Here is a 12,448-nt window from a genome sequence, read left to right on the forward strand (position 1 = left end):
TAGTAAGATTTAAAGATTTGAATGTGAAGATTAGATGGGAAATATATTCGGAATCCAACCAACCTAAAGAATCATGTATTTTTTCCTATACTTTTAATAATTAAGTTAGTCTTTTTAATTTGAGTCATACATATCAGGAACCGTTCCGACTCACTATCACCTAAATCAATCTTTGCCAAGGGTGCATAATCGCTCGAGGCAGTTCTTTTTTATCAAGAGTTCATCAAGTTCAAGGTACTTATTGTGTCAACCTTCTTTAACATGTGTCAGTTAAACCATTTATGCTGCTTCTAGAGTTCTAGTTAGTTAGTGACTTAGTGTCGTAAGCTAAGGTCAATCCCTGTAGAGGAATTGGGAAGCTCTTTATTAGTAAGTATCATAACCTAAGTTTAAACCAGAGTATTTGACCATAGCAGAATAAGTCAATACTTTATTACTCCAACTCCATACAACCTTGAACCTTCTTTAACAAGTGTTAAACCATTTTTTTTTCCCCTAATTTACGCACTCAAAGAGGCACCGAAGGTCAATCCTGAAGCTAAAATTGGTAATCGACTTATTATTATGGTTTCAGGTGAAACTCTATGAGTGGGGAAAACGTATGTGATTCTATGTTTCTACCCACTGGACTTCACTTTTGTTTGCCCTACACTGTCACTTTGTCAGGAGCTAAATTTAAAACTGAAACTCTGATCCTTTTGCAGTGAGATTTGGTGATGCAGATGACATCGCTAACTTCTGCTTGCGTGATGTCGTGAGAGCTGATTCCTCTGATTTTTTTGGTGGGACTGGACTGTAGGAGTGGAAGACTTCATGGACTTATTTGCTTGAATTGATAGTGGGCTGAGGCGGTGAGGCCTGAGAGTATTGCAGGAGCCCATTTATTTTATGTTGGAAAACCCGACTCTGTTTGCTGCAAACAGACCTTGTTGATGTTAGACCATGGGCATTGGTGTCCAATAGTTTTTGGTCCCCCAAATTTAATATTATTATTTTGAAAGTTTCTTATTTATAGTATCAGTATTGCTGTCCCACGGTTTTTGGTCCCCCAAATTCAAACTCTGTTTTTTGCACTTGTTGCCTAAGGAACTTGATCCAAAGAGTGTGGCATGTTTCTCTGCAGCTGCAATTGCATGTTTTTTAGTTTTCTCCACAGATATTCTCAAATCTTAAGAGGCAGGTTTCAAAGACTATAAGAAGATTGGTTGCATATATGCATTTACCTTCGCTTAAGTAAGATATTGAGCTCATCCATTCTAACCTCACTGCAAAGCGGGCATTTTTCAGTTAGCTCTGCGGTTTTCAAGCCATCAATTACGTTTACTGATGCAGCAAAGCAAGCACGCATGTAGCAATATATGTGACCACATGTTAGAGCTATCGGATCAAACACCGTGTCCTGTTTTCGCCATCAATTGTAAAATACGTCAGTTCAAGACCTATTCCTAGCATTACGTAAGTATCTCTCAGTCACATGCTAGAAAAAGACTTGGTCTTTGAAACGAAATCTTCCAGAGGAGAGTGGAACAGCACCTCGACACGACAAAATTAAGACTTTATCCCTAGAGGCTGAAACTACCTTGTATAATTAAGAATACTAATAAGTCAACCAACATGTTTATTGACATAGAGATTCTATCGAGTCGTTTAAAGTTTTGCTTACCAGGCATATTGAACAAGTCAATCAATGTCAACTTTTACGGAATCAGAAAGCTCGCAGGAGAGTAAAGGCTTCCCATCATCGAACGTCAAAGAGCAACCATCAAACAGTGCATGAACAGGAGTAGAAGGAGAAGCAGCTCCAGATTCCTTCTTAGATTCTTTCAGATTGATGTGAAACGCCATAAGCTCACAGAGCCATGGTGATTGAAGGATCTCGATTCGCATTTTCTGGACTTGTGTCTTAAACAATTGTCCTTGCCTAGACTCATGAATCTGCAGGACAAAAAAATATGCAAACAGTACATATTTCTTGAGAACCTTCCTGAGAAGCTCCAATACCTAATCACACACACACACAATTAATTCTGATTTCAACTATCTACAATTTCACTCAACTAAATCTGCAAAGGGAATCACAAACCCGTTTGATCTCGTTAACGTATTTGAGATCTTCAGGATCGACTTCTTCTCCTTCTTCGTATACATCTTCATATTCCTCGGAACTGAACTCTGCTAAAATGGAGATAACAATTCAGGCTTATCAACGGGGACAAACAATTCATAGATAGTGATCAAATAAATCAACAATTCGACTCAGAACAAAAGAGAGAACCCTAAAACTCAGCGAGAAAAACTCAATAAATAGTAAATTCAATTCATCAATGAAGAAACAAATCAAATTCAAATGTCGTCAAAATCGAAGAAGAAGAGCTAACCCGACTTTAATGGCGAGAGCAAGAGCAGCTCTCATCCTTGGTTTTGAGTTTTGACGAACATAGTAGACGAGACCATTATCGAGTCTTCCATAATCAGCACCAAAAGGCTCAGGCTCGTTACCGAGTTCTTGTTCCATGTCCACACTCATCAGTTTCAGCGACCTGAATCCATGTTTCCTCAAGATCTTCTTCGAGCTCTCTCCCGCAATCAAATCCATCTCTCTCTCTCTTTCTCTCTGTCTCTCTCTGCCTCACTCTGTCAAAATCAAATTCGTTTATCAAAACAGAGCACAAAACCAATTCTTCTCCCTTCGGAGAGAAAACAAATGAACGAGAAAGTTTCGATTTTTTGGGGTCCCCCTACCCAAACACACAAACAACGCAGAGGTTGGCACGTGTAATGAAAGACGGAGAAAAATACGTCCCATTTGAAGGAACGTATCTTTGATAATTGTCTCATTTCTATTTAAATTTTAATTTTTTTACTGAAAGACGCATCAAATACACGCGGATGCACATGCTCTTAATGACAAGAACTTTCAAGCCCTATAGATTAAATCATATACAGTATATAAGTAGATGGGCATTGCACTGAGAGGCAGAGTATTTTTTGACTGTAGCAGAATATATTTTCTATGTTTTACTTTTACCTAGTTTGTGTGATTGTTTCTTTCACTTGGGCAAAATAGTTTAGAATATAATGCAAAGGCAGAGTATTTATTTTACCTTGGCAGAAAATATTAGAAAAAAATAGCATGTGAGGTCTCTGGATTTGAATAATAACTTTATGAATAGTTTGTTTAATAAACTTAAGTGCTCATAAAGCTAATGAATTTCCATCTTTAGCCGACAACTAGTTTATGTTGTATATTACGTATACGTTTAGCTCGGAATATTCTCTATACTCTTACTAATGGCCAAAATATATTATCGTATCACGTATGCGATTTATCTGGTGAAATAGAAAAAGAAATTGAATTATTCAAATAAATGTACACATTAGGCAGAAGATGAACTAAAAACATAATTATAGAATTAAAAAATATTCAAAAGAAAAGGATCGTTTTGTCATTTTCTTGAGATACAGAGCCCTATCCTTCTTTTTCCATTAAACCAAAATGTACAAAGACAAGTGGGGATGATGGGGTTTGGTACAGACGCGGTTAGCAGTTACCCACGTGGTTTATCCACTTCACACATTAACCTCCCCTACAAAATAATGTTATCAAAACGACCCCAATACTTTTTTTTTTTTTTTGTCTTCTTTCCGACCTTTTCCTTCGGATGTTAAAAAGGTAAAAACTTCAATTTCCGCTGTACACTGCTTTACTTTTACCAAAAAATAAACTCCCCCATAATGTTATCCTTTACGTAGCAACCTCCGAACCCGGTACATAACTGAGCCGGTCCACTTCATCCCAAACCAGTTTTGATGTTATCTCATCGAACTCCGGTTCGTATTCCTACATAACATTTTAGTGTACTAAAATGAGTCTAACAAATCACGAATTCGATGTCACTTCTATCAGAATGTAGTAAAATCATTCATACCTCGAGTTGTCGAACCAACTCTTTAGCGTTTGGTGCAGAGACGATGATTCTACGAGCCATTGGGGATATAAATCCTTCGTCCACAGCCTTATCTATAAACGTTAACAGCGAGTTGTAGTAACCATCCACGTTAAGAAGACCCACCTGTCAATTAATAATTGACCAAAAAATAATGTTAGACACCAAATATTTTTTAATGGTACTACTAGTATAAAAGAAAGATTACGACATCGGAAGCTTCCGGTCTCACAATCAGGGGTTATGTAGTCGTACGTCGTGACAACACATCCATTTTTATATTCATCCAAATATCATATTACATGCTTATAGAATGTGTACGATTAAATTTAAAACCTTTAAATGGGAATAGTACAAACTAAAAAAAGTTAAAGAGGTATAAAGAATCTCAGAAGGCATCTGATTCCATGTGATTATTACGACGTACCATATGCAACCATTTGTTGTATCTTTATACAGTCAAATTAAACCGAACATTATATATATAAAAACAGTCGAAGGTTTTTAATAAGAGAATAATTCAACACGCATATTCCGGTCGTAACTCATAACAATAATGCAAAAGCTCATATCATCATAATTATATATAATTCGTAAAAGTTAATTTTAATTTCCCTGATTACGTACCGGCTTACGGTGGATTCCGAGTTGAGCCCATGTAATGACTTCCAGCAACTCTTCCAACGTACCATACCCACCTAACAGTTTACGAAAAAGAAAATTGATTTCAACATATTTTAGACTTAACACAAATTCTATAATCGAATTGATTTTTTTATTAGTACTGAACAAAACTTGGGACTACATACCAGGTAGGGCAATGAAGGCGTCAGCTTGACGAGCCATTTCAGCTTTCCTTTGATGCATATCAGCGACGGCTTTCACTTCTCCGATGGTCTCACCGGTTATCTACAAATTGATACCACCACTTTTTTAGATATTTCTCTCTATTGCCGCCTCTAAAATGTGAACACCGCAAAATATTTTATTTATTATATATTGCATGGTCTTTTTTATATTGTAGATTTTACATATAAATATATTAGTTTGGTCAAGGAGATGTATCGTGAAGGAAACCAAAAAACGCTCCAAGTCTCAATCATTCCTTTTTTGGTCCTACCACTATTTTATGTAGATCATTACAAAGCAATTTCTATCTCAATAATACTATATATAATACCAAGTCCAACAAAAAGAAGAGATTCATTCAATAGAGCTTTATTTGGTACATACCTCTCTTGGCATCAAGGTTTTTGGAATAACCCTACAATAAATAAAAGAATATACCGGTTAATAACAATGCATACCGAAACCGGTTTAGATGTCCATCTACAATTAATTAATATAGTTGACCATTTTGGTATAGATAATTGAAACGGGATTCTCTCATAGCACAAACAAAACACACACATACGAGAGAACTAGTTGTAGCTTAATTTTAGTAAATAATTTAAAAGGCAAAGAGCCACTTTTTGGACAAAGGAAACATGCACAGATCCTTTTTTGTCGTTGTTATGTTGCTTCTCTAATTAGAATCAACTATCTCTTCACATAACCAAAGATTAATCAATTATCAAATTCCATGCGACAAATTTCATGCATGTAGATAGTCATAATCAACGGTCAAATGTTTAAAACACAATGATGAGTAATGGTTTACTTGGAACTAGCAAATGCATCATATACTAGAGAGAGAGAACAAACCCTAGAACATGGCGACCACCATGATGAACAGCCTGAGAGACGAGACCCATAAGCCCCACGCTACCACCTCCGTATACCAAATCAATCCTTCTCTCCACCTTCAACCACATTCACACCATCAGTTTCTTTAATTATTATTATTATAATATATATGCATTATTTATGATGATAACAGAGTTTTCATGATGAAAGACGAACACGTGTCACAAACCCAAACCCACAATCGTCCCCAAAAAGAAGCAACCACATCAAATATCAAATCTCAATTAAGAAAAAAGGAAAAAATAGCTCATCATCATCAATCCTAATCTCAATGGTCACCATCCTATTAATACTATTATTATTACCTACAGATCAATCTCACAAATACTACTACTACTATTTAGTTCTACAAAGTAGGGGTTCTAATTATTAGTATTAATTTTTAAAATATTTTGTGTTGTTGAAGAAGTACACCCCACAACACACGCTTTGTACATAGAGTCATTATTCTTCCAACGAACATTTTTTGGTTTTTATTGTCTCCCTCGAGGCAATAGAAAAAACTGTCATTATTATTTATCTTCCCCGTAAACAAAATCATTGGTTATACTTGGAAACTTAAGTTATAGGTTTAAGAAAAATCATAGGAAACCTCAGAGATCCAGAGTAATGGAAAAACAAGATATATGTGTGTAATAATGTAAAACTTACTAAAAATAAAAAATAAAAAAAAATCTTTAAAGAAGAGATCATGCAAGAGTGCTGCTCGAGTGACAGGCGGGTTACAGCTAAGCATAGTAGAAGCTACTATTGTGTCACCTCTCTCTCATGCCAATAACACAACAATAAACCATAGCACAAATTCGATTTCTCAAAAAAAAATTGAAAATCAGCATCCACACGTTTGGTAGATTCATCATTGTTCGTTGCAACACACAATCAAAACCCCATATAGCCAATGTTTCAAAGAAAGATTCTCAGTTCATATTTCAAATCAAATCTTCATCTTTTGAGTTCATATTAAATACCATCATATAGTTTTAAATCAATCAGTCTTTTTAGCAAACAACTAGTAAGAAGAAAAAGAAAAAGAAAAAGAGAGAGATATCTTAAAAGCTAAGTACTTACCAACAATACAAGAAGATGATTAAGAGTGTATCTTTGTGTTGAGTTGTGGATATGAATGTACATATAAACTATAAAATATACATATATGTGTGTGAGTGAGTAGAGAAAAAGTTGAAGATAGAACGTACCAACTCGTTACCCAATTGGATGGCAGCTTCTTGGTATGAAGGTTTTTTGCCGGAACTGCTTCCACAGAAGACACAGATCCTCTTGAATCTCGATTTTGTCTCTTCCATCCCTCTCTTTCTTTCTCTTTCTTTGTCTCTCTCTCTAGCTTAAAAGTTAAATTCTATGATTATTATGATGAATGAGACCACACTTCGGAATTGTGTTTAGTAGTATTTATATATATAGAGGAGAAGAAGGAGACTATAAATGCGATTCCCATGCCCTTCCCCTGTTATTAAATATTATTCTCCTAATGTTTCTAATTTTCTATTTTATTTTGTGTTCACTTCTTGCGAAGAATTAAACCTATCTTTTGGAGTACTATTATTTTAATTTGTAGTTTGAATATTCCAGTAGAAACTCTAAAACACGGCTTAAAAATACTTATATCTTATATATCCAGCTACTGTGTATATACCATTTTTTATTATAGTATGGTTATTACAACTTCCTTACATTTTAGTATAGTATTGTTTTATAATAGATATGTTTTGAAAAGTCATTTTGTGTCTGTATACGGCCGTGATTTATAATATGATCTCTAGATTTATTTTATTCATTTTTGTGTGGAAGGATTATATAAGATCTATCACAGGTTGGAAGATCTGTTCAGATTTTATATCTGATTAGTTCAATGCAACCAGATTCGTGGATCATGTTTTAATTTGAACATTTCATTTTTCTCAAACTAAGTAATGTCCATCTCACCAAAAACTATGTATTTTGTTGGATACTGAATGAAATCGGTCTGATCCATTTTTGATATCTAAATCTAAGTGTACAGAACCACTCGTGTACTGGTCTTCTATTTCATTTGTAGGAACAGCTATATGTCTTAATTTTTTTCTTTGCTAAAAGGAATTTTGAACTTCTAACAAAAATTAGGAAGAAGTAATTTGGACTTTAAATTCAACATTTTCTTTTTAATATGTACACACAGATAAAAACTCTTTGTATCATACATAATTATGATGGTTGCACACTTCCATTCTATATTTTGATTTCATCCATTGCTGTCAAATTAAACTATCACTTCATCCCTATGTTGTATAGAATGTGATCATGTGTGAACCCTTATAAGTTATTAAAAAACTATAAGTTAGAAGAACATCTTTTATATAATTACAACAATGCTAACATAGAAAGTATTCACTTTTTGAGTGATCAACGAATTCTTAGAAAACAGCTAAGATATTGCAATTTGCTCATTTAATATAATCTACATACACGTTGAAGATTTGACAACCACATGAAGAAGAAAGAGGTCAGTTTTCTAATCGATGTTTGGAATATTATATGTATAAGATATTGTAAGTTGTCTCATTGATCTGATTTGGTTTCGATTTGCTTCTTGTTTAACTATATTGGTGTAGAGGAAAGGATAGATAGTCAAATAAGTAAAAATTAACCGTTTTGTTTTGTATTCCTTTCGTTCGCGGTTTTGAAATTTGCATTGCAAAAGAAAATGTTAGGAAACTTTGGAATGATAGACAAACGTCGCAAGACATTTATAGTTTTTTGGTCATCTATAGTATATAGTTTCTTACTTCAATTTATTGGTCACCAGCCGTTTAAGAAAAACAAAATTCATTCTTTGCTGAAACAAATTATAAATTTTGTTTGATTAATGGATTTATTGTTCAAAGTCTGGCGAGGTGTCTCGTATATCACTTATTTAGTTCTTCACGTCATTATCAATTTTCAACCCTCTAAAGCAACAGTACCTCCGCGTATTCACATTTCACACCCACATTTTTTAGATTAATATTATATACTTTTTTAATTTCTTTGTCACACGTATATTACATTTTAAATGTGTGTGTGTTAGTAATATGAACAACAGAATAAAATCATCAAATATTTACAAAACTCCATTTAGTTTGATATTTAGAGCAATCTCTGTAAAGCAAGGGGATATATTTTTAGCGTTGAAGAATATAGTAAACGGCTTGTAGTTGATCTTAATCTATTGATTAATGAACATCCTCCTTTTTCTTTTGATGAACCAAGCAAGTATAGTTTCATAAGTAGAGGCAAAATATATATATATATATATATATAATAATTACTTATTAGTTTGGCATACATATATTTAAAAGAGATGTTGAATATATAACAGTTGTCAGCTGATGTAATCATCCAACAAAACTTGGATGATCCTTACATCGCATCTTTTGACTAAACCTTTTTACATCGCATCAAATTTGGATGATGCTTCTTAGACTTGAAGACCAAAGCAACACAAAACCATTAGAATAGAATAGATTAACAATACAGTTTTAACTTAGAGAAATTAAAAGTGCTTGTTACCTTTCCTAACTTTTCTTTTTGGCCGACAAATGTTTCTGAATATATTTGTAACTGAAAAGTGGAATTGACCAACAACAATATAGACTCGAATATTGGTAAAATCATAGAAGTTTGTTTTCTATGCAAATCCTAGTAAATTTTCACCTTGTCATCCTAACTCAAAATCATAATTAGAATGTAAAGTATCTTCCTAAAGATTCATTATTAAAGACAAGGTATGAAAAAAACCGAGTATCTAAGCTTTTTTTTTTGTCAACATCAGGTATCTAAATTTAGGTGTTTGCATAATTTGTGGAACTTATGTTGGATTTTAATTAGATCACAAATAATGAAATGCCAATATTTATATGTTACTATTAATAAAAAAAGATTGGAAGACCTTAAAAATAAGTATATAGAAGTCGCTTTCGCTAAGATAATCACGATGATCAAGAAGATTGTATGAGCTGTTCGTGTTACATATAAAAATTAGAAAGAAAAACTCATAGCATCTTTGATCACTTAGTATTAAATCTTTGTTAAAGACAAAAATAGATACTTCGTTGTTTTTCTATTATCTTCCCTCTTCTTTCTATTTTTTTCTTTCAGACCATATTTGATGGTAATGTAAGCAAAATAATGATGAGCTGTGTTGTGGACCTTGTGGTATTGTAACGTCCCCTAAAGGCCCATTAATCATTCATATTGGGCCTTGAAGACCCAATTAAGTTACGATACCCTCTAAACGATTCAGCGAGTTTCAGTAGAGTGGCACCGAGTCTTCTTCAACCTTTGGCGAAAAACCCCAACGATCACAGTAATGGAGATTAGGGATGACTACAAATTCCTGAGAATTCAAGACGCTTTCAAGGCATTGCATCTCCATGTTAACCTCATTGGAGTCATCGTCGAGCTAGGTTTCTCCACCGGCTCTGGTAATCTTGAGCTCATGTTTTTGCAGTTTCAATCTAATATACAAAACTTTCCGAAAACTTCCATTTTCATTGATTAATCGAAAAATTTGTTACACAGATTGTTCATGTACGCTCAAAATCGTCGACCCATGGCATTCAGGATCTGGCCTTCCCGTTAAATTCGTCGCTCGTACCACTCAAACGCTTCCTCGTGTTGAATCAATTGGGGATATAATCTTGCTTTCACGTGTAAAGGTTGGTCCATACACCATTCTATTTCAGATATTGATTGACACTTTTCTTCTGGGTTTTTGATTTTGATTTCTTAAACGCAGATTGTGCTGATTAACCGGAAAATCACAGCTCTCTGTAATGAAACATCTTCTTCTTCTACGTTTGCGCTGTTTAATGGGAAACATGGCGTTGGTTTTGTACCATACCAGTCGTTACCAAAATTTCTGATTAGGGAACAGGATAAGAGCTTCTTATCTAATCTGAGAGAATGGTTGATTACTTACAAGTTCGAAGATGGTAATTAATGATATAATCACATTGCTGGTTAAATCTTCATATGCAAATAGTTTCTTTGTATTTGATCTCAAATGGGTTCTGTGTATTTGGTAAGGTTCGGTTGTTCTAAGGTTTGTTTTGTTTTATGATAGGGTCATGCTGTTTCACACCCTTGAAAGATATCAAAGAAGGGGAATGTTCAAACCTATCTTGCCTGGTAGGTTGATCTTTCTTAAAAAGAGTTTATTTTGGTTTTTATCTTTCTATTTATGGAACGGGAAGTGTTTTAAAGTGTATTGTGACCTGTTATCTCTTTGACTTTGTTTCTCATTCTTTGTTTCTTATTGAAGATTGTTCACATTTCCAAGGTCTATAAAGATAAGTGGTACATTTATGTTTGGGATGGAACTGAGCTGCCACCGTGCAACATCTTGGTAAAGTAAGTATATTGTTTCCTCATCTGAATACAAACGAGTATCAAAAAGTTTCTCTTATGCGTCTTATATTCATTTTCTAGCTTCTGTTCTCGTCTCACTCTTGACTTTGGCTTACAATTTGACGTCATAACAGGTCAGAAAGGCTTCCTTTATGTGTTGAACCCGATATGTTGCCTACATACATATTACGTAAGTTTCCTACTTTTGGTTCCGTTTTGAGGATCATAGTAGATAGAGTTAGTGAGAAACAGGCCATTCACTGTCTCCAACCTGGTCAGCACGTGAAGTTTCTGAACATTTTCTTTCAAGTAAATATGGGATTATGGAACGCCACTTTTACTCCCTCTACAAAGATGCAATACACAGTGAGCAGAGAGATGCAAGCCTTTAGTCCTCAAAGGTTTTCTTCTGACGCTTTTTCTTATCCTGTGAGTTGGTGTTATGCTTCGTCCGTTTGTTCTTCAGCTTAAAACACACGTTTTTTTTTACAAATTCAGCATGAGAGGAGAGAAGTTTTCATCTAGATGGAACCCCATCACACGTTGTATTAGTCGTTCACATTCAGGAATCACAGGTAATAATAACCAACTCATAGTTTTGAATTGTAGAAATTTTACAAAACGCTGACAGTTTTGGTAATATAAGTACTAATGGTTTAATCCTTTTCAGGGGTTGCCCATGAGGACGCTCCTTTTGTTTCTCTGATGGACATCCTCACCTATCACAATGTAATGTGTGCCAAAAGCTTAGATTTGTCCCAAGTTGTAGAACAATGTGTGTAATGAAAACCCTCTTGAATTGATGTATAGTTATGCTTATGCAGGTGACCGCTAAATTCAGATGTATTGTTCGATTCATACAAGTGTATCCCCAAGATATCAGAAAACTCCGCGATTCCAACGGAAAGATCAAATTGCTAGCGATATTGGAAGATGCAACTGCCAGGATCCACGCTTCTCTATATGCTGATGAAGGGGTAAAACAACTAATGATTGTTGAGTTCATGGAGGATTTGATTGTCCAATATTTTATATCTGCAAATTCTATTGACAGGAGAAGTTTTTCGGGTGTGACCAATCGGATGAAGAGGCTATAGTCAAGAAGATGAATAGATTGTTGGGAGGTGAGGAGATGGAGCAAGTGCCAAGAAATCCTCCATGGGTGCAATGTTGCTTGGTCTCGTTCTACAAACACAAAATGGATCAATGGGGAAGCAGAAGATTCCGGATTTTTGATACATGGATCAATGCTTCATGAGGCACAATAAATCAATGACAGATCATAATGTTTAATTGTGGTGATAGAGTTATTAACATTAACAAAATGTAGGATACTTATGTTTAACACCCATTCCAAGGTAATTTTAAAA

At 34.5% G+C, this 12,448-nt stretch overlaps 2 protein-coding genes, 1 long non-coding RNA gene and 1 pseudogene across 6 annotated transcripts; 2 read left to right on the forward strand and 2 right to left on the reverse strand.

Moving 5' to 3' along the window:
* Nucleotides 1–60: 60 nt before the first annotated feature.
* Nucleotides 61–1,122, forward strand: LOC147929131 (uncharacterized). Its single transcript, XR_015578186.1, has 2 exons — nucleotides 61–234; nucleotides 705–1,122. It is a non-coding gene; the product is annotated as an uncharacterized LOC147929131 (long non-coding RNA).
* Nucleotides 1,123–1,219: 97 nt separating this feature from the next.
* On the reverse strand, nucleotides 1,220–1,934 carry LOC104737861 (E3 ubiquitin-protein ligase NLA pseudogene; annotated as a pseudogene). Its single transcript, XR_015578564.1, has 2 exons — nucleotides 1,664–1,934; nucleotides 1,220–1,399 (listed from the first exon to the last, which is right to left on the reverse strand). The product of XR_015578564.1 is annotated as an E3 ubiquitin-protein ligase NLA pseudogene (transcript).
* A 1,383-nt stretch (nucleotides 1,935–3,317) lies between these two features.
* LOC104734637 (cytokinin riboside 5'-monophosphate phosphoribohydrolase LOG7) lies at nucleotides 3,318–7,203 on the reverse strand. The gene is made up of 7 exons (XM_010454253.3): nucleotides 6,890–7,203; nucleotides 5,652–5,749; nucleotides 5,181–5,211; nucleotides 4,757–4,856; nucleotides 4,575–4,645; nucleotides 3,930–4,073; nucleotides 3,318–3,841 (listed from the first exon to the last, which is right to left on the reverse strand). The coding sequence occupies exons 1-7, from the start codon at nucleotides 6,995–6,997 to the stop codon at nucleotides 3,746–3,748; spliced, it is 648 nt and encodes a 215-aa protein (XP_010452555.1). The 5' UTR covers nucleotides 6,998–7,203; the 3' UTR covers nucleotides 3,318–3,745.
* Nucleotides 7,204–9,977: 2,774 nt separating this feature from the next.
* Nucleotides 9,978–12,423, forward strand: LOC104734639 (protection of telomeres protein 1b). 3 transcript variants are annotated; one of them, XR_015578187.1, is made up of 10 exons: nucleotides 9,978–10,153; nucleotides 10,251–10,387; nucleotides 10,468–10,663; nucleotides 10,795–10,859; nucleotides 10,993–11,081; nucleotides 11,213–11,479; nucleotides 11,577–11,653; nucleotides 11,749–11,807; nucleotides 11,889–12,055; nucleotides 12,133–12,423. XR_015578187.1 is itself a non-coding variant. In XM_087481658.1 (10 exons), the coding sequence occupies exons 1-10, from the start codon at nucleotides 10,039–10,041 to the stop codon at nucleotides 12,334–12,336; spliced, it is 1,344 nt and encodes a 447-aa protein (XP_087337784.1). In that variant the 5' UTR covers nucleotides 9,978–10,038; the 3' UTR covers nucleotides 12,337–12,423. The 3 variants fall into 3 exon arrangements, 2 of the variants coding, with proteins under 2 accessions (XP_087337784.1, XP_010452557.1); XM_087481658.1 differs by having other exon boundaries at nucleotides 11,011–11,081; nucleotides 11,903–12,055; XM_010454255.3 differs by having other exon boundaries at nucleotides 9,980–10,153; nucleotides 11,903–12,055.
* The last annotated feature ends 25 nt before the right edge of the window (nucleotides 12,424–12,448 follow it).

The sequence above is a fragment of the Camelina sativa genome, chromosome 13, assembly GCF_030686135.1.
Source record: "Camelina sativa cultivar CO46 ecotype springtype chromosome 13, ASM3068613v1".
NCBI classification, from domain to species: Eukaryota; Viridiplantae; Streptophyta; class Magnoliopsida; order Brassicales; family Brassicaceae; genus Camelina; species Camelina sativa.